The 22,878-nt window shown below is 37.7% G+C and overlaps 1 protein-coding gene across 3 annotated transcripts in view; it reads right to left on the minus strand.

The window, feature by feature from the left end:
• LOC139691979 (uncharacterized) overlaps positions 1-22,878 on the minus strand; it is a 33,188-nt gene that overhangs the window by 4,130 nt on the left and 6,180 nt on the right. Inside the window, exons 3-9 of one of the 3 annotated variants that reach the window (XM_071589962.1) lie at positions 16,860-16,930; positions 11,893-12,069; positions 10,746-10,849; positions 9,748-9,866; positions 4,472-4,624; positions 3,527-3,730; positions 27-262 (exon numbers count right to left, since the gene is read on the minus strand). In XM_071589962.1, coding sequence (XP_071446063.1) covers positions 27-262; positions 3,527-3,730; positions 4,472-4,624; positions 9,748-9,866; positions 10,746-10,849; positions 11,893-12,069; positions 16,860-16,930 — 1,064 coding nt within the window. Of the gene's footprint in view, positions 1-26; positions 263-3,526; positions 3,785-4,471; positions 4,625-9,747; positions 9,867-10,745; positions 10,850-11,892; positions 12,070-16,859; positions 16,931-22,878 lie in introns of all 3 variants that reach the window. The other 2 variants (XM_071589961.1, XM_071589963.1) reach the window with 2 other exon arrangements.

Raw genomic sequence — 22,878 nt, forward strand, 5'->3', positions numbered from 1 at the left:
CCAGAAAATTGTTTCCTCCTGCTCACCTGTTCCAAGTCATCATACTGTGGTGGTGGAGTTGAGCTTATTATCACTACTGTCGTGGTTGTTCCCTGACCGCTTGGCCCATTAGTCACCAAAGACCCTCTTTGGGACACGGAAATGGTCGTTGGCCGGTTGCGGACCCGGCAGCAACACTCCCAAATGCCACAGAGCAGAAGGACAGAGCCACAGACCAACATGCCCATCAAGACATATGAGCCGGGTCCCAACTGTGGGAGTGCTGTAGGATACAAGATAAAATCATGTAAAATTCATATACTCAGGTGAAGATGGCAATCTCTTTGCCTAAAATTTCATCCTGTATGGTTCTCCATTCAGTTTACCTAGTTCTGGCACCCAGAAAATCACACACCTTGTATTCTTCATTGTTAGCAGTCATCTAAAGATCAGGACAGGTTTTCAATGGTCCCTAAGGACTAAACATTGCTACTTTTCTAAGTCCTACATAACACAACAGTAAGTATCCTAACAGCAAACATACAGTAAACCTTTTTTCAGCTCCACATACATTTTACTTTCCTTCACCTTTTTCAAAGTGCATTTTCTTTTTTATTGTGCATGACCTTGTCCTGTATTTAGCTTGCTTACTCAACTTTCATCCCAATATCACATTCATTAGCATCCTATTATCTCCTACATCCACATTTATTACCATTTTCAAATTAATCTAGCCACCTTTTCTCTTCCCCCACCATGCCCATCACTTATTGGCTGAATAAATCATAACCTACAGTTTTAACCCAGAACTTCCTAATCCGGAGCTCAACACTCTACCTTGCAGTCTTTTTAAGAATCCTCCTTAATCAAAATTTATAGGATATACTAATGTCAAAACCAGAAAAAATCCTGATTTTTTTATATGAATCAAAACTGTCAAGATGATGATGTTAAGAGTTAAAAGTGGGGGATCAACAAATATTCCAACTTAATTAGCAGAAGTTTTATAATTGGTTCATGTACCCTAGATTTAAAAAATATTTTTTTTCTATATTTTTGATTCCAGGATTTTCCAATAGATATTCATGGGAAAAAAACATCAACTTCTGGGATAGATTTTCAAGACTTAGCATTTGAGTCAAATCATTGGTCACCATATTACCAACTATTGGATATGATTTCATGTTAGGTGGTAGTTTTTTGTATGCCAGAGATCACACAATATTTACCATGGAGATATGTTTTAAGGCTTAAGTTCAAAATAATAATTTTATAGAAAGTGGCTCATCAAATAGCCTTTTAGCTGGGAATTTCAATGGTATAAATATGTAAAACATATGTAAATGAATAAAATGGCTCTAAACTTGGTTTCACGGTTATTACCAAGAATAATAATATGGTCACCCATAATGTTAAGAGCTTCACATTCTGACTTGTATTTTTTACATATGGTAAGAAGGTGACAATCAGTCAAAAGGAATTGACAAATTCACATTATGGTTCAACTTTCTCTTTCGTAAAGAGATATATTGAGAGAGGGTACATCACATGCATGGGGATATGGTGATCAACTCTTGCTGGCATCTCCTGATGGAAGACATCCAAGCCAAACCCTCACCTTTTCTATTTCAAAGCTCATCGCTGTTTAATGCATGCAATGTTGAACTCTATTCAATAATCAATAGGCTCTTTAGCTTAATTTGGTGCCTTGTACCAGAATGGATTATGACTGTAAATGCCAATAGCCAGTGTCATTTTGCCACTATATTGTCCCTCTCAATTCCTGCTATTTCTTCTTTTGACAGTAGCAGCAGGTGGTCTTGCCCTGATATCTGGTAGCAAAAATGATAGCACTGAAAAAGTGAATGTCAGTAGTGATAAAAGAAGGCACTTCTATAGTTTCATAACAATGAGCACCTTGTCGGGTAGTTTTAAAGTCAGAAAATCGTAATACAGAGGTAGTGTCAATTACCTCACTGTTTGCCCTAGTTTTAAGCCTAGGGTAGTTCTTTGTGCCCAGTGAGGCTCTATTTTGTCAACTTACATGTACTTGTATAGTAGGTCATAATGACTTATGACTTTCTGACAGGTGTTCAAGATGCTATGCGTTACCACAAACACCAGGATGTCGTGAATCATTCCTATCACAAGTATTTTTTCTCTCTGAGAATGTACTATTGTGCAATTTCTTGATGAACTAGTTCTTCCAGAAAAGCAACAGAAAAAATATTACAAATGAGGAGGGAGACACCTTCAGTGCTTTGGCCTCCTTTTGACATCTTATTGATGGAGAAAAGTATCCTTCAGCTTCACCTTTGATGATTTAAAGTTCATCACCTTATCTCCCCAACCACCACATAGCCAAGCCTTTGGGATTCCCCACTGGAAACCAGTGTGGTCGCCTGTGCTACCCAAGGGATATAACACTATTGCTTGTGGGACCTGTTATGAGTTACCTCCCGTGAATTAGCCCTGAAAACATATATCCTTACCACTCTAAAGGCCACCACCAAATCATAAAGACAAAACAGAAGCCAATTGACCAGGAGTGGCTAGCTCCCGGCCACTCATTTATTCAATATCTATGGCCAAAGTGGGATATTGTTGCCTGGTCCATGCCGAGCATCAGACACCCGGCTCGATGCCAGGTAACTCGCCCACCAGGATCTCCTTCTCCCCTTATGGGTCTCCAAACACAGCAAGCACCTGGGAGGATGGTGATCCAGCTTCTATGACCACTCAAAAGGAGACTGCTTGACTGCTGCCATAGCTGAATTCTGAACTGGGGTTGATTTTCGGAGTTTTTTCCCACCCTTTTAGTTGCCTCTTATGACAAGCAGGGATAGTGCAGGAGAATTCTCCCATCTCTATTAGGTATCGCTGCCCACAAAGGTACCCAATATTCTCACAGCCGTTAGCATCCCACTGCCTCTTTATATTTTCCCTGTCTATTTATTCTATCTTTTTTGGATTATTCTAAACATATTCGAAACTATTCTCTCTCTTCCCACCATTTTTAAAACTTGGTCGTTAGTATTCCACTCTGTCCAACCTACTTCCACAATTCTTCTATATAGCCACATCTCAAAGGCCTCTCCTCTACACTCATCACCTAGCTTCAAAGACCAATTTTTGGATCCATAGAGTACTACGCTCCATATTATCGTAAAGTTCAAGCATGTAAAAACATTCAGTATCTTATCAGTAAAGAAACTCTTGCGGCGTGACTATCGAAGTACTTGTACAAAACGTGCACATGTAATAACTCTCCACTAACTAGATGAAAACTGAAACGGTGTCACCGATCTTAAATCTTGCTTTGTGGGACCCAAGATAACAGCATTCTTAGCGCTACCATGAAGAATCGGAGCAGAGACACAAGATCCGTAATTGCCAAACCGTGCCACAGGGGAAAAATGGAATTATGAATAGCGATAATTTGAAGAAAAAAAATCTGTTGTCGTGCCTCTCAGACTTGCAAGAACAAGAAAGGAGTGGAGAGCGATAAATCAAGCAAGAAAGTGACGGAAAGATGTAAATGGCTCACCTCCTAAAATCCCCGATCTCTTTACTTCGCCGTCTTCTTTTTCCGTGGACTCCCCTTCCTCGTTTGAATGCTCGCTGGTGGCACCGCCAACGCTCAGCCGTCCACTCCCAAAGTCCGCGCCGTTCCTTCTCGTGGCTCGCCTATCACCCGAGTTTACCCCTTCACGGTCGCCGGATCTCACGGCTAATATCCGCTTCAGGTGATCTGTCAATATGTCCCAGGCTTTACTCGATTTCATCTTGAGTTGCTCAAAATCACCTTTACAAAATAAACAGCAGGTGAGAGCTTATCCTTTCGAGCAGATTACCAAATGGAATGCAAATTATTCAATTAATTTAGATGGCTTAGTGACATGAATCTCTGTTTTAATAAGGGAAGGTATTAATTGTGAAAGGGAAGAGTCACGCAATTAGAATAATATTCATTATAGCTAAGTTAAATAAGTTCCTAACTACTGCGAGTTAACAATGTAGGTAGAATGGCATTTAATCAACTAGTTTAACAAAGGAGCCTCAAGCTAAAGTTGCTCTACACACAAACACGTACTCGTATTAAACTATTTGTAAAATTCATTCCAGTAAATTCCCCAGATTTTAGGTCGAACATCTATTGACATCTCATCAGACATCATAGGCAATAGAAATTAGATAAATTAATGATAATTGCATATTTCCAATGAACCTTTTTAAAAGTAATAAACAGTTTTCAAATGGTAGGATCAGACTTTTTGTCTTTCATTTTGTTTGAAGCACAAAAACAGACGAAATTAAGCCAAGCTAAATAAATTTTAGGTATGTTAATTACCGTGAGCTCAAACTTTATCATTCTTAGGAACCAGTGAAATTCCGTAACACAACTAAAACTAATTCAAATCTTTATTATAACAAGAAATACCGCAAACACGAGTATAATTCAGCTTTGCAATCATAGAAATAAGCTACTCACCGTTTCTTCGCTGAGGGCACATGGATTTGGATTCTTCGTTCCATGGTCGCGGGCAATTGTTCTTGCCGTCACAAGCAAATTCCTCGGACACGCAAAGGCTTTCCTTCTTCATCTTCCAGCAGAGTACTCGAGTTTCCTCGTTACAGAGAGGTCCTAAAATGAGTTTAGAATAACAGTTTAAGAAAGTTCACCACTCAAAGAAAATTAACAAGGAAAGCAATATGAATTTTAAGTCAGCCACAAATAATATTGGGTGTTGCTACAAGTACGGTGCACGGAGATTCTTTTGCTATCCGGAAGCTTTGGAGGTCCGTGCGCTCGTCGCATTCCCATTTAAGTCTTTCAATTGGGACCAAGTTTCGCAGTGGCCGAACCAGCCGCATTGGCCCATCCCCGAGGCGATACCTTTCCCGCCACCTTATAGTATGCATGCGATCGCATTACCCACCTGAGTAACCGGTCGGCCAGTGAATAATTGTTACCAAAATTCGAGACTCATCAGAGCTTAAAAATCATTTGCCAATGCATGCATTTCAAATCATAAGCTGGGCTTAAAATGATGATTTCTGGTATATTATTGAGACTTCAGCTTCAGGCTTACATGGAGAAGGCATGCTTGATAAATTGGATGTGACTTCCACGCCTCAAGATCATCAACATATCCGCGCCCCGTCCACGCACAATTTCTCGTGCCCGGACCGGTAGCTCAAGATTAAGAGCCAAGTGCTCTTACGAACCTTTGAGCAAAAAAGTGATCTCAGTTTGTTTGAAGATTAAAGTTCTGACTAGGTGACACTTGATGCTGACGGTGCCATCCTGATGCTAACGAGCCTTCTTTTATTTTCAATATTTTATGCATGTGTCGAACGTAATTAACATTTCCAAATGGAATTTTTGGCTCACCCATTTCATAATGCCATCTTGTTTGTTTAAAAGGTTAGCTTAAAGATTAATTTCTATGGTTATGAACAAAAGTAATAGTATTACCACTACAGCAAAGGAGAGAGGTTACATTCGCAGGCGTGACTTCCCTATTCGTACATAATATGGCAAATTCGTTGAAACTATGTAAATTTCCGATGATACGACATCATGCAACGATGAGCTTTAGTTTTTCCACTATTTTTTCCCTGAGAATTACGACGAATTTTCAATCCGAGTTATTCGTGGTACATACCTCGCCAATTATTCTACTGTACATTTTGTGCTAAATGGATTGATACGAACTCGGTTTTTTAGTTTAACAGGAAGTTTTCTCTACCTAAATTCTACAAGATTTTCAGTCATGCAGTTGGCTTTCATACTTGGTACTCCTTACGTACGCATATTCCCGTATTCTCGATATTTTTGAATGGTTATTCTCCAAAGAAATCGGGTGAGATGCCGCAACAGTAACTTTTGACTGTGTCATCCGCCAATGTGCAATTCCGTCAATGCAACAATTTCAGAGTTTGAAAATCATTCGCCATAACTGGGATCCGGGTTCGAATCCCGATCAAGGTGAATGATTTTTACACTCTGAAATTGGTGGTTATTCTCCTTTAAATGATAATAATCGCTTACTTGATTACACAACTATTATATATTGTAGTCCGTGGCAGCTTTGTAAACAGTACTTCAGTGATATGTGTTTTTAGACAGATGGACCTAGTGCTTGTGTATGATTGTTTCCAATTCCTGTATCCTATTGATTGAAGTACATGTATCAATTGGGAAGGCTATTATGATTGCGCAGATCACGCAAACATTTGAATCGAATCAAATAGATCCCGAGTTAAAGCATATATAAAAGCCAAAACCTTTTAAAATAAATTAAATCGTACACATATTTATTCTTATATACCTTGATTCCGTTTTTCATCCAATGAGGTTTGATTTCATGCTGTACAATGGTAGCTAAACATTTGCATGTAGTAATGATGTTTACCATTCCGATGGCTACAAAGGAAGAATGGGTCAGAGAGAAAGGTAAAAACGATAGTGTATACCTAAAAATATTTTTTTTGTGGTACGACCATTTACTTAGATATAAGTAAAAATTTATTCCTTATTCTTCTTTAATGTTGTTACTCCTATAAATTCACCACTTTTATTTGTGAATCACGCAAAAAATTTTAACTTACAAACTTAGCGTTGCCGCTAAAGATTTTCCAGTGAAAATGCTAACCCTTCTTTGCAGCCTACAAAACGGGCATTACGTCATAATCCGTGCGTTCTCCGACGTCTATATTTCTCGTAATATCCGGAAAGGGCTCCCAACTTAATGTTTTTAATCGTCCTACAGTTTGGTCTGAAACACTCGCAATGCTAATTCCATGGGGAAATCTCAGAATTTGGAAAACCCTTACTTCGAACCTGCGACAACTGCCTTGACGTGAAGAAATTTATGGTGATTTATTGCTACAAACACCCGCCATCCCTGGAAAAACGGTAGCGAATATGCGGTGAGTACTATTACGGATCCCCTCTCACCGGATTCGGATTTTCCACTTCGTCTGTTAATATGAGAAGGGGAAATCAACCTTTCTGGTGGTAAAAACTGAGTAGACTTCCGTAAAACGCCGACGGGGATTACGGGAATTGTTTTCAAAAGCATTCGACTTCATCCTTGATCCCTTAATGTGGTTTTAGAATCCAAATATTTTTACTGACATTCTACTCTCTAATTTACTGTGGGGAATAAAATTGCAGATGAGAAAAAGGAGAGCAGGCTTCTGACGGTGGCAGCAAAAACTCAGGTTTGCATACGGAGCTCACGGAGATGTGGAAACTAAGTAAAAAGATTCATTCCGGAGTCGAGAAGTCGACATAATTCTGCATCCCTATTCGATGTGCATAAATTAAACATTGTATGGAAACAGTTTCGGAAACTTGTTCTTATGCGTGAACAGGATGACGCAACGGCTCTAAAAACTCGACAATCACACAAATGCAGCTTGTTTTGCAAGCTATATTTTTATGATATAGTCCGGGACTTCTGGATGGTGAACACTAGCACAAGCATATTAACCTCTTGTTCATCTGCATGCATTGATCATCACTATTAAATCTTGTTTTGATTTAACACCATTATAGCAAAAATTACTCCAAAAATATTGAATATTAAGGAGAACAAATATCGACCAATTTGAATAATCCTATCCTAAATTAATACCGAATATATGATTAACGCTTCATTAAGTGTTCCAATCTCAACGACATATTATTAATTCTGAGAATACGAAATTATTACTATCGGTATTTAACCGTTTAAGGTAGATTTCTGATTAACAGAGATTGTACAACGGTGAAACGGTATATACACGAGTATTTGCCCCTCCCAACCCAGCACATGCTAACATCCGACATTAAAATGAACCCTTCTTAGTGATAGGTCACTGGTCAAAAGTAGTAGGTATATGAGAAGAATAATTGTGTAAGCCAAAGAAGATTTTGCAGAGCGGAAGAAATTGAGGGCATGAACGTTGTTAGGACGGTTCGTTAAAACTTTGATATGGAAGTGGTTTTGTGCGACACGGAAACATGGTCGTTAAACAAGAAAATTGGAATAGATTATAGGATTTTTAAATGTGGGAGTGGGGAATGATGAAAAAGGTGAATTGGACAGCAAGGAAAGCAACGAGGAAGTGCTAGGCATGGCGAAGGAGGAGAGTGGATTGTCGGGATAATCCGGAGACAGGAAAGATGGATGTAGAGCATTTTGAATGGCTAAGGGATGTTGATGATTTTGATTAAATGGTGAATCTTAGGCAAATGAGGAAGGGGCAGGAAAGGGATAGGTATATTGGACGGAATGAAGGGAGTAAGAATGCGGAATGGAATAGGGGTATATTGTAGCGACGAATTCCAGGTTGCATTTTGTTATGAGAGAAAAATAAATGGACAGTTATAGCGTTGTATAGGCCCATCCAAAATCTACCTTAACCGCTAGAATACCCAATATAATTATCAATTAATTTATTTTTAAAAATTTAAGTTTGAGCTACTATTTTTAAAAAATTCTATATCGTGCAATTGTCTCGATTTGGGCCCAAAAATTAAAGTGAAAATGTGTATATTTTTCCTAATATTATTATCCTATATAACACCATAAACCATTCTTAATGAAATTAGAAAACGCATTTTATTGATACGAGTAAATGTTAGCCATTATTTCATGCTCCAGTGAATACAGGGATTTTATAGCAGATATCGCAAAACTTTATGAAAGCCATATAGTTAGTTTAGTTGTTAAAGCATCAGGAGCCCACATTGACTGAATGTATTATAACTTGAAAACTAGCATAAAGAGCAATAAATGTCGCGTGATACCAATTAAAATGTTAAGGTAGCGCAATGTGTGTGTAAAAGGGAACTAAAATCTGTCACATGAACTACGATGCCAAAGATGGGGGCTCTCTTTTAACTATCGTAACATATAACTCATACTCAAGTTCTTAATAATATATTTATATGATATGTATATACTATATATGATGTAGAAGCGTTGACAGGAGCAACACAAAAATAAAATAGACGGCACGTAAACGGACAATCACATTTGAGAAAGTTTGAGCTTTCGGCCTTCTCTGAGGTCTTCTTCAGTCCTTTATTATTTAACTTTTGTTTTTCCATCTGCCAAACTCTGCGTTTACATTCTTCAATTTCCTTCTCTCAACTATCTTTCTATTCATCTCAGCCGTAATTTATGCTTTCCTTATTCTTTTCCTTTTAACCAGTTTCTTCTGCGGCTTTCGATATATCTTTATTTATACTTGTATTCCCATTTTTCCTCGATAGTACTCGGCTCCTTTGCCTTACTCATTATTTTATCTGCATCCTGCGGATACTCTTTCCTTGTCATTCCAGTTTATGCTTCTACATTCCATTTCCTCACCTGCCACCCCTTCTTTATCTTTTTGAACCGGAAGCCAAAATTCATAAGTACGAAATTGTGATTAGAGTCCACATCTGCTCCCGGGAAACTGTAAGCATTGACCATGCTGAGCTCAAATCTGTGCTTAATCATAATATAATTTAACTGGTACCTTTCTGCGTCAACCACCATTTTCCGTGAATACCTACGACTTTTGTAGTATCTAAAGCAAGTTTACTCAAGTACTTAAAAAGAGAAAAAATGGTATGCAACTAGCAGAATCATTTCTCACTTCCATCCAAGCTCATACCTGTCCGCAGGTAAAATTGACTTTTTTCTCATTATTTGCATAATTACTTTCGGTGTTCTCCTTCGTTGAGCACAATGGAAACGGTAAGAAGAACGTTGGCCATCAACATACCTCGAGCGACAGCCGTCACGACTATCTCTATTGGCTCCTCCGAGGAAAGGACTTTCATCAAGCCGCTGTCGTTCTTAGGGAGGACCTGAGGTATTTTAGCGTTCCAGCGCAGCGTGATCCTATAAAAAAGAAAATTCTTACAGCGCAGAGTTAATATATACTGAGTAATTTTGAATGATTCGTATAATTTAACATAAGAAGTAATGGCTTCATTATGTGTTTCAAAGAATGGAGTAAAGGGTTATGCAGGGAAAGTGATTCTGGAGCCTTGCATTGAAATCTATTTTTATTATTTCCATTAAACGATTGAGCTTTCAATGAATCACTTCCCAATCAAGTGAGAAATGTAGTACGGAATGAAAACTTCGTTTCATTACTAGTCAATTTTGCATTGATTCCGGTGAAAATCAAAACTAAAGAAAACACCGTTACCTATTATCTCAGGACGGATAATTATGCACCAATTGACAAAAACCTGTAGTTTTGAATGTTAAAAAAATAAATAGACTTAAAAATGTTACGATAATTAAGGTTTACGATACACTTATATTTAAAAAGTTGAAATAGTATAACAAACAACCTATTCTATTTGATGAAAAATTTAATGAAACAATAGCATTTCTCCGATGCTCCACGCTTAAAACTAGAGACAAGACTAATGATCATGAAACCAATAAAGGCCGATTTATAGCCAATTGCAAACACATTTCTTTTCACGGAGTTTTTTTCATTATTACACACAGAAAATAAAATCCTTCTTGAATTTACGCCGCTAATAAATGAATATGTCTCCATTCACTTACGGCATTGGACCGACCATTCCAGCTTGCTATACACAAGCATAATTTTTCCTTAAGATCAAATAAGCTTATCTCTTATTACCACTCGTATTTGCATAGGTATAGATTATTACACATATCCAGCTGTATTACCTCGTTGGGTAAAATTAAAAAAAAATCATTATTTGAGCAAAGGTCATGAATTTAGCGTTTTTATACCTGTGAGGGTACACTTCCGGGTAAAGAGCGAGGATCCCCCATTTCTCTCTGTCGCAGAGGTCCAAGAACCACGTTTCATTCTTGCCTGTGGTGTCATGAAACCACTGAAATTACAAATAGCAGCGTAAGTACGACATAAAGGTGTAGTGTCATTGATGAAATGTTGTAAATAGTGCATTTGAAATTCTAACTGATTAAAATCTAATCGATTCACCCCCTCCCTAATTCATGTGTATTATTTAGTATGGAACCTCATATTAAGCCTAGGGCTCATAATGAGCGATTTTGTGGTAAATTATAAATAAGTGGGCAGATATTCACTCAAATAATCATAAGGTTTGCAAATTATACAATAGATTTAAGCTGTGCATTTAACAATGAATCGTTGTGTCCAAATGCGCTTTTCACTATCAAAATAAATGTGAATGACCACATCTGCTTGCTATTAATCAATAACTAATTGCAAACAGTTAAAAGGATATGGTTGATGCTTAGTACCATGAAATAATTGTAAATCTCATAGTTACGAGCATCAGTATTCCATTGTGTGCTTGCTAATGTTTCCAGGGTATTATCACCATGGTGAGCTCTTTACCGCTTTTTTTCACTGATCTCTGTAAAAGCTGATAGTGGTTGGTTACACCCAATTTCAAAGTGGTAAAGTGAAGTGTATAAATAAAATCGGGTTACGTAAGTAGATTAGTAAAACAAATTTCAAACATTCCGAATTTAAATCACCCAACTCCTCTTGTGAAGGTAAGATGACGGGTATTCAGTTTAGGATATATCAAGCATACATTTAAGATTTGTCAACCAGTGATCCCATATCTTTATACCCCTTTACATTATGGAAACGCAGTGTAGAGTTCAGGCATAACGAGCTTTGTAGGTGAGGGTAGAAGTACTCGTACTTACAAATAAACCCCGATGGCGACTGGAATTTGCATATTCGGGGAAATGGAGACCTAGTCCCTACCCCTGCGCATCCCGCAGTTTCTCAGCAAGATATGATACACATAATCTACAAAAATTACTTTCTAACATTTAAAACAATTGTGAACAGGTCTACAAGTCAACAGCCAGCATCTGGTCGTCAAACATTGAGCCTTGGGACTGATGGTTGGATGGCTTTTATCATTTTACTCACCAGGGAGAGAGGACACGGGATACTTTTCGGGAAGTTGCTCAATGAGATGGTGATTGCATGCGTATCCCGGGGAGCCTCAACTACCAAAGCACACGGGGGGTCGGACATCTTGGCTAGCAGAAGAGCGGCGGATCTTGCCCCCGAGCCTTCCAGCACCATAGATCTTTGCAGGAAGAACTGAGAGACAAGTCGGGGAGATACATCATTAGATTATAGTGACCTGAAGTTTCAAGCATGCATTTCCAAATATAAAATAATTTTTAAAACCATATATTTAATTAAGATCTGATAAAATATATTGAAACAAATTTAATTCCACCTCTACAATTAAGAGTCGAAGCTCAACTTTCTTCTTCCTATTTTCTCCCAACTACATTAGATAGTTGTTCGAAATGTCAGTTTTATAATTTTCATGCATCACTCTTTCAATTGTTAACATCTTGCTTTCTTTGTGGGTCCTACATCCATTTGAAAAAGTAGTTGAATCCGCGGGGCTTACTTGAGCGTTTTCAAATTTAAGGTAGTGTAATGTATTTGAGCAGTTGTTCTTTATAAGAAAAAACGATCAATATCGTCAATTTATAAAGATACATTCATGATCACATCGCATACCATCTTTATTTTTCTTGATAACTGCATATATCACTTCTCTATCGTCTCCTGAGACCATTATATATTATTTCTTCAGAGATATTTTTTTCCCTTTATGTCATGTCCCACACAGCACGCAATATAATGATTGCCTACAACATAATCGCGATTATCTGGGGCAAACACGTTTTCAAGGTGATTTAGAGTAGCTTATGACGTAAATGAATGAATAGCAATTATCTTAATCTTATCTTGCGAGGTAACTTGGAGTTTTTTTTTAATTCAGATTCCTTAAAATTATAAGAGGTTATTCAAAACTGATCTTCACGTTGTTCGATTCCCAGCATTTACGATTCATAACAGTGAAAATTCTTAAAAGGTCTGATTTTTAGCGCTGCGATGAACTTATACCAAATATACCTTAATCAGAAATTAAGTTTACGAATAGCATGGACTGCTGAAATAACTCAGACATAGAAATGTTAGATTCAGCATGATGAATGAAAAACATAACATATGGAATTAAAACAAGCTGCATTTCCTTAGGTAACGATGTTCTTTACACCATGACCATCGATTGCCAGATTCTCATTACGTGAAGGCTGAGTAATGGAATGGGGAAGTCATAACAGAAAAACAATAAAATTCTCAACTAAAAGAGAATCTTTAATAGTGATAATAGACCTTATTTTAATTTATTATACTACCACAATGATTATCAAAATATTTTACCGATATCTCGATGAAAAATGCGTATTATTTACGGTAAGGTGAATGAGACCATGGCCTTTACCGTTACAATAAAAGAATATAAGGGGAAGATTCAGTGTTTCATTAAGGTAGCGTATTCCCAGCATCCAAAAGCATATCTGGTCAGTTACATATATAGTAGTTTAGCCGATGCAGTTCGGAGCTTCGAAATCCGGATTTCCATAGCAAGGAGTTGCTTACGCAATCTTCACGTGGCGCCACCACTTCGGCCTGGACACTTATAGTATATAGAGATCGAGCTCATTAGGCGTGCAATCTCGTCGGCTGCGCAATAAACACGCGCCATTGCTCCACTGCAACGCATGGGTGAGGAGGTCAAGCGATGGACGAAGGAAGCTAATGACCCAAGCAACCGGGGAACCGTGGCGCGTACGACGGCCCGGAGTTCTTTCTCTTTCAAGATTCCATCAGGCGGCGATTCGATATCACCCAAAAATAACTGTGAACCCAGCTTCAAGAGTCAATGCCTCTAAATCCTGAGGCAAAACTCTGCTGTTGTAAAGGGTTGTGAACCGGAATATTAATGAACGTATTCCAGGAACATATAAACCAAATGAAGATCGAGATGCTTTCCTTTTGAAAGCTCTCTTAAGTTTCCTTCTGTAATTACGTAATGGAGGTGTTCGTTTTAGTAAAGCATATGCCTATACTGCCATGAGGCATTGCGCTCGATCCGAAGGCTCTAGGAAAATTCTCATCAGATTCGCAAAATACACAATTTTTTGGTTGCAAGTTAAGAAGAGGTATGACCAAGTTGTTCTGAAACAAAAGTGTTGATTTTCATTCAGTTCTTTTCAGTGATGCAATTGGACATTAACTTACACTTTCACATAGCTATTTTTTTCCAAGTGCCGAGTAGATCATATTTAGAGACGGAATATCTCGAGAGAGGACGTAAGACGGAGTAATGCGTTAGTTTAACCCGAAAAGGGTACAGATATTTCTTACAGTGAGAGCAAATTTCACCCAGATCTCTCGGAATCACATCTTAAAATGCAAAAAGAATCACTGGTGAATCCATTCTTTGTGTTCCTACATTGCTCAATAGATAATTTGAGTTTGGATGCCGAAGTAGAGTAGTTAATAGAATAGATTAATAACTAGTTTTCAAGGTTTACATTAAATATAGCCATTCAAATTATGAAGCGTGACGATATCACTTGGTTTCAAGATGGAGAGTTGAATCAATCCCTTAAAAATGTTACAAATATGTGCTGTTTATACCATGAGCCAAAAGTGAAATAAATGAAATCGTAGCTATGGAAAAACAGTAATGCATTCTTCCAACTACAGTGCAAAGTTACCAGTAGTTTGTATGCTTATGATAACAATTCTTTATAGACGCTGTCGTGTGTGTTGTTGTGCAAACCCTTCCCGTATGACCGCATTAGATTGCCATTAAGTGGTGCAGTGCTCTTAACAGTATTGCTTGCTCTGCTTTGTCTATTTTTTTGGGTTTCCCCTTCCATCCCTCATCCCTCCCGCTGCCCGCAGCTTGGGTCACATTCCCTACCTGTGTCCTTGGGGAGGAGAGCGTTTTATGTTGCATGTTCATGTGGTGGTGGAGTTTCGCATTCTTGCTTTTCATATTCTGGCTTGCGCGTGGTTGGATGGATTTCATACTGCATCCTGGATTGCAATTGTTTGTTAAATGATAACGTTCGTGTTTGCATGTGTGGGGGCCGAAGGGATTGTTGCATGAGTGTATGTGCCACTGTGGGTATATTTTTGCATGTATGTGTTGATTTTGCATGTGGTATTGTTCCTTTTTACGGGTGGTGACCTAACAGCCCCCGCCACTCGCCCTTGCGGTGGCTTGTGGGGTATTATGTAGAGGTAAATGTAGTCCGTAAAAATCAAGATTTCAGCAATTGCGTCAAAGGGGGGAGAAGGAAAATCCGGGAAGAGAATGACGCACGATGAAAGAATTCACTTAACATGATGCATACAAGGTTCCCAATGATCCCAGCGTTCTTAGTTGTCAAGGTCAGAGCGGAGAGCAGACTTGAGATCACAAGCGGAGAGAGGTCCACAGCCTAAAAAAATATGCTTACGCGTTTCTGTTTTACATTCATTTTCTTCACCATGGCAAAATATGCAGAGACAAATACACCAGCTTAAAAATATAACAAATTACGCAACCATTATTACTTCGAAAAATTCCGTCACTTAAATCACGCCCTAATTTTCTTGTTGAAAAGCAGGCTAGGGTGGAGCGAACAGGACGTATGGCCCCTTGGAACTTCGACTGTGGTTTAGAATTTGTTAGTATGTGAAAAGCAAGATGAATTTGATAGTGAAATCATTTGTAACTCAATGGAATGACAATCGAGTATTTCACGTAAAATTATGGAATTCAGGATATGAGGAAACTTTAAAATTTCGGAATCATGGCAAATTAGAGGTGGGCATTCCATATCACCTCCTCGATTAAATTTTTGGCTTGAGCCCTAAGCAGAGGGAGGCGGTTAAAAATGCACGTGGAATAGATTTAGCGAAAAATATTAAGCAAGTATTTGTTAAGCACTTTATGGCTGTACCACATTCTATATAATAGAGAGAATTTTTAGAAGGCACTGTACGATATATGGAGGAAAATAATGGGCTAGTGGGACCGAATGAAGGGAGAAAGTGTGCGGAATTGAAAAGAAGTTAATTGGCACGTCGGATATCAGGTTGCTTTTCTAAGAGATGCAAGGAAACGTATCGCTTTTTACGTTGCATGTCGAATTTGTCCACCCAAAACCTACCTTAAAGTTCGGATAACAAGAATATTAATGATACATAACGGTTGTTAGAATTTTACCTACTTTGATGACAAAAATATAAACCACATTTAAAATTTTTCGCAATTCTCAAAACCAGATAGCAGAGTAAGTGGTTAATAAAATCGAGTAAGAAACGAAATAGAAATAGAAAACTCTATATTGGTCAAAAAACGAAGTTAAATTTTACAAAATTAGATTGAACTCTGTATGAAGTTCCTACATATGTATTCCCATTAAAGCTTAGACTACGGCGAAATAACGAAAATAATTTTGATAAAGGGAACGTGCCAAGAAATCTGTCTTTATTGAGGGATTCTAAAACACCTTTTTGATGTTTTGTTTCACTAGTTCCCCACAGACTTGATCGGAATTTTGTTTGAGGATACCTAATTCTCACCACATTATGATTCACAAAAAAGAGGTTTTCTGCGCACCTGAGTAATTTCTAGACGCTACTTCTTTACGGTTTCCCGAGGACAAAAATAAAAAAAGCATCGCATAATGATATTAAAAAAACCTGCTTGAAATCAGATCACACTAATTAATTTTAAACCAAAATACCTCCTACTGCCAAACAAAATACATCTAAGGAAAGGAAAACATTAAGTAATTAGAATTTTAGCACTAGCTATTTGGAATTTACACTTTTGGAAATGTAAATGCATAACTCCAAAAAGTTATGTCTGCTTTTCTCCAGAAAATGCTGTACGTGTATGTAAATTAAATCCAAAAATGTAAATAAATAAAATTATCACTAAACGCTTCGTCAGCAGGTTCTTAATTACTCAGCCATTACGAGGAATTCGATATCTCTAAAAGAAAGTAAATTGTCCTTACGTTTGAATCTGGATGGAGATCATATTCGTTGCTTAGGTCCTCATCTCTGGTGCAAACCCTTTCCAAAGGCGCTGTGTAAGGAAATCAGCAAGAACATGAAAATGGCACGACAAGGGAAAAATTAGAACACTGTAAGAGTCATCTACTATTGTAAATCAAATAACTGAAAATCTCTTGCGCTAAAAACAATATATTTCCAAGTAAAAAATGGTCCATCCATTCCCGTTACAGCAGTTAATTGTTTGAAAGGAGACATGAGCCTAAAAATCGCTCCACGCCTATTTTATCTGCACTCATAATACACATTTTATACAAAATACAGGTAAATTCAACTAAATCTTTCTAAAATGCGAATGCTGAAACAAGGGTCCACAATATAAGTTATTGAAAATTATGGAAACATAAAACGATTATTTAGGCTAGGAAGCAAACATCGAATACGAATACAGAATTTACTGTGCCGGAAACTCTGTCTTCAGAGGGGCGTCCGGTGAGAAATAATCGTATGATGTCACTTCACTCTTGTTATGATCAGTATACAGGGTTCGTCCGGAAAATAAGTGTACTGATTACTGATTTTTCCCGCCGCTCCAGGCGCGCCCAGCACCGCTCTGACGGACTGCGATTGGAGGGGGGTATGTTGGCAAGCGACGCTGAAAAAGGCAGTCGGCTCTGAGCTCTGGTGTAGTGAGGAGCTCTGTTAACGCGAACCTCCACGCTTCGACCCACGTCACGGAACGCGATGCCGAAGTTTTTGGAGCAGCGTTATTCCATCAAATTTGCGGTAAAGCTTAAGAAATCGTCTACCGAAACTGTAGGTATGATTAACCAGGCTTACGGGGAGTCAGCCATGTCCAGAAACATGATCTTTCGGTGGCACAAGATGTTCGTGGAGGGCAGAGAAGAGGTCGACGACGAGTCTTCGAGAGGTTCCTGATGATGCCTTCGCGGGAGCGTTCCAGGAATGGGAACGCCGCTGGAACAAGTGTATCGACTCACAAGGGTCCTATTTTGAGGAATATTAGCTTAAGATATGTAAAAGTGTAATACATTTTTTTTCCTGAGCTCAGTACACTTATTTTCCGGACGAACCCTGTAGTACTTCATTGAAATAGGAACTAACACCAATCTGAAGAAGTCTTCCGGCCGAATTCTCTTCTCATAAATGCAACGTATCAGTCCATTTAAACTCTTCCTACCACTTTTCCCCAAATCTTTAAGTAGTTTCTAGGGAATATTGTCATCCTCCATGGTCTTATTTGATTTGAACTCCCTTAATGCACTATCGTACCATCGCTTAAGCCTGGGCCGAAGCTATTCTCATTTTATCATATTCTATCTCTATGTCTAATCTCACTAACCTAATGTTTATACCAAACAGTTCCTCGATATACTCGTCTTGTTTTGCATGCAGTTTTGTTCTATTTTACGGGTGGTGTCGTAGCACCACCCAGTGCACGCTCTTGCGGCGGTTTGCGATATATTGTGTAGATTTCTTCCATCTACCTTTAATCTTTTATATTCATACTACATTGAGATATGATAATTTAATGCCCTATAATTATTACCTGAAAGGGCTATATCGGAAGCGTTTAGGATGGTGGAGTTTGGCTGTTACTCTTTGCCTACATAGGCGCCCCGAACACAATTGCAGAGCCTTCAAGTCGAGTTTGTGGTTTACACTATTACCTACATTTATAAGTTAATCAAAACAAAAAAATGATAGAAATAACGCCCATTGCAAATGCTTTTAGAAATAGATAACATCTAAAACCTTTATCATCATTTAAGTTAATTTATTCAAAAATGTACAAAATTATTTCTTAAGTATTTTGTATCAATCTTGAGATAAAATTGGCACATATTTCAAATCTAGCATCTGCATTAGTAAAAATATTTTCTTTTTTTCAGTAAGGTAATGATGAAATCAATCTATCTAAAAATGCTAAATTGAATGAGTATGAACACAATTTATGAAACACCGCATTTTATTTCTTCCGCGTGCTAAAAGAAAACATAATTAAGATATTTTGGAAATAATCCTATTCAAAAGTGCGTAGATGAGCATACCGCAAAACACAGCACCACTCCACGATGTAGAATTCCAAGAACATGGAAACTTACATACTATCTAAGTGCCGTACCGTGGTTATCTAATGCGCCATATTTTCAGAAAATGAAGTGATAGCGTTGAAAGAAAATAACGGCAGAATTGAGAAAAAAGAGCCTTCTTTTTTCTCACAGTATTCCCATGTTCTCAGCTACCTAGTTTCCAACTACTTCCTTAAAAACCTATGTCACTTCTGAGCGAATGGTGAGCAACAGCTTATTTTCCCTATACTATTTATTTGAATTCGGTGAATATAATATTTTAGCTTTTAATACATGTATTGCAAAATTAGCTTTACTGAAAAATGCCAACTCAATCATATGGTTTATCCTCGTTTGTCATTTAAATACCGTCTCCAAGCTCTCTCCCACAGTGGTTGTGCTAGGTGATCTGAAGGACCGCTAAGGAGAAAATTCTTACGACCTCAGCTTCTCTGCTTGGTCACCTATTCTCTCCAACTTTTAATATTAGATTCTGAGGTCTCACCTGCCCAAGTAAGTTATTATTTGTTGGAAGAGATGAATGGGGAATTAAGGCACCGTCTTTCATGAAGCTTCACTTCCATGCGAACGATCGTTCCGGAGCGAAGATTGCATAAATCTTATCAGGACGACAATAGCTGACTCGATGCGCGTCGTCCAGAGAAATGCTAAGTATTTTTGGGTAGATGAATATTATTATTTCATTCGACAGCACAATCGCTCAGGGACTATTTCAAGTGTGTAATATTTGGGGATGTTTCCCATGCTCTTGGGTGTATTCCAACCTGTATTAGGAGTAACTTTCTCCTGAGAATATACATTAGACATTTATTCAAATATTCACCATGCATATTTATGCACAACTTTTCATCAGCATTCTCCTGATTATTCTTTAGGTGTGAAGGCAACATTTTTGTGATTTTTTTAATCCGGTGAAAATCACAGCATCATTACCGTCGTCTGATACAACCTCTTTTTTTACTGAAAGAGTTATCATAAGAAGATTTTCTGTGAATGTTTGTGGATTCTTAGGTACAAATCCATTTAATTTGCTTAGTGCGATTAATCTAAAATCTAAAATCATTGAATATTCAAACTTTCATGCAGGTATTAAAGAAGAGATATTCTTTTGTTTCTCTTTTCATCGCCAACATCCGGATAAAACTAATGATTTTACTGCATAAAATACAACAACGTTCACTTATGAAAGTGTTTTGGCATTTCCATTTTACTTTGGCGATGAAAGAATTATCCTAATTGAATAGAATGAGGCTAATGTTCCAAATCAAGTGAAGTAAATGTATCGAAGTGAATTTACTCTTATGCGCCCTGCCAATTCTAATTTCAGTTTCTATTAGCTGCAAATCACCAAAAAATACAACTCATCAATCATTCTGATGATATGCTGGAAGCGGTCATTTCTTAGGTACGTAAATATCTATCCTTTTTAGGAACTGGAAATACTGCACCTCGGAACTTTTATTCTAAATAAATATTAGCTAAATATTTTCTCAGTGCCAGCATACCTTCTTTTCATTCAATTTTCCAACCTAAGTGATATTTCAATTATGGTCTACAAAATAACACACCATGTAAAACGCTTTTGCATTAGACCAATTAAAATATTGCGCCTTATTCATCCCGTCTTTGCAAAGAAAATGTGGGAGTACTATTTTTTTTTAATTTTCGATGCGGGAGATTTGAATTGTGAACTAAGGGGATGCATACATATATGTGTAAATAGAATTGAAAAATGTGGCGCACCCTCATCGTATTATATCAGAAACTACTTCATAAATAAACTGTTTATCACATTCGCACAAATTTCTGGTAAAACTACGGGAAAGGGCAACATTAACTTGCGAAATAATGATATCGTTTGATCTGTCTCAATTTCCTATATCAGGCAAGAACCTTACCTGAACATATTCCAGATGATTAAAAATTTATATGAATACGAGTTTATATATTTAATGTAATCAATTAGTTCAGCCTTGCTTAATAATTCACCTCCTTGTTCCCTACGAGGTATGGGTGCTTCGGTGTTTCCTATCTTCATGTTATCGCTGATTTCTACCCAGCCGCTCTAAATACATAACCTTTTAAGGTTCTCTCTAGTTTCTTATTTCTAAGACGCTCCCTTCCATAACTGCTCTTGATTGCGCCGTTATCCACGGCCCTTAGGTGCTACCTCTGCTCTTCTGTTCTTTAGCTTCATGTATTCCTATTCAGTGGAGGGGTTTTTAGATATACATTTACATTACATATACATTTTCATAGATGCTTTAGTATCCTACAGGCCATAGCTAGGGTGTATGGCTTGAGGTGAATACGGTAGTAATACATTTTCAACATCATTGCTAAAGAAACATTCTTCCAATTTATGCATTATGTTTCATTTGTAAATTTGACCTTCACCCCGTGGGTTATTACCAGCCTAGGTTCTCTAATATTTTGGATACGCTACAAAGTTTCTTATACCAACGTTACACAGATCTAGCTCCTCTACGCTCCATGTGATCCAATTCGGCAATCAATCCAACTTCATGAGGATTCCATGTATTAGCTGCATATTCTAAATGAGGCCAAACAAACGAAATATAACATTTCTCTTTGACCTTTTCATCGTATTTGCCAGTACTCTTATAATTAATCCTAATTTTTTGTTAGCTTGCCCACATTTTTTCCGTTTATATTTCATCCAGGAGAGGTCGTGAGTGAGGGTAATTATTAATGAAAGCCTAAGTATTTAATCCAGCCTATACATTCCATTTCGGTGTTCCCGATACAGTAGGCATTATATTTCTATCTGAAATCACTAGGCAGTAATGACTTCATTTTGCGACATTACCTCCCTTGATTTCCCGTACTCACAAAGATTTAACTGAATTTGTAAATCGCTCTGTTCCTCAGTGCCTTCTCTACGTATTTTCTTTGCCGAAGCCGCTCAGAGTGTTTTTCACTGCCAAACAGAGGTGGTGACAAATTTTCTCTTTTGGATTTTTGTCTCCCCTATCCCAAATTGATACTGGACCTTATTTTTGATCTGCCGTCGACACTAAAAATCAGATTTTTTATAGAATAATTCGTAGCATTTATGAGGGAGGGATATGGTTGAAACATTTATTCAGATCAGTGCTAATGTCTATTCCAAAAAAGGGAAGGTCAGTCGTATATGAAGACTACAGAGCAATAAGTTAGAATTCCCACACAGCAAAAGTGGTTCTCAGAATCATCATTAAGAGAATAGAAAGTAAGGAAAATGATTTATTAGGGGATGATCAGTTTGATTTCAAAAAGTGGGCATATGACACCACATCAGTAATGAGGTCACTATTTGAGTGGAATAGATAGGAAAATGGTATACAATCAGAATGCATTTGCCTATTTCGTAGATTTCACGAAAGTGTGGGAGTGATTTGGTTTGGATTAATGAATATTTTGCAGAAAATACCTGTAGTAATAGATTATATGGATAGGAGACTTATTTGCAACCTGTACATGCCAGACTGCTCAGGTGTGAATAGCGGATGAAGAGTCCTGATGGGCACTGTTAGGAAGAGAAGTGAGGCAGGTGTGCCCATTATCACCAGTGCTGCTCAAGGTATACGTGAAGGAAATGGTTAAAGAGGCATCGGAAGAACTAGCGATAGAAAAGAAAGTCGGTGGGGAATTCATAAAATCAGTAACGTTTGCAAGTGATCAAGCTTTAGTTTGTAGGTCGGCCAAGGGTTTGCAGAGCATTGCTGAATGCATTGGAAAGTCATTGAGATAGGTATGGGATGAGATAAAAGTAGACAAATTAAAGTTTATGAACTTTTAGAGAACGTCAAAGGTTAAGTTAAATATTTAAAAATGAGTTCCTAAACTAGAGCAAATGGAACAGTTTACCTATCTCGGAAGTGTTCCAAATCAAAATTGTCCAATG

This window comes from Hetaerina americana, unplaced genomic scaffold, assembly GCF_022747635.1.
Source record: "Hetaerina americana unplaced genomic scaffold, ioHetAmer1.1.p SCAF_4, whole genome shotgun sequence".
NCBI classification, from domain to species: Eukaryota; Metazoa; Arthropoda; class Insecta; order Odonata; family Calopterygidae; genus Hetaerina; species Hetaerina americana.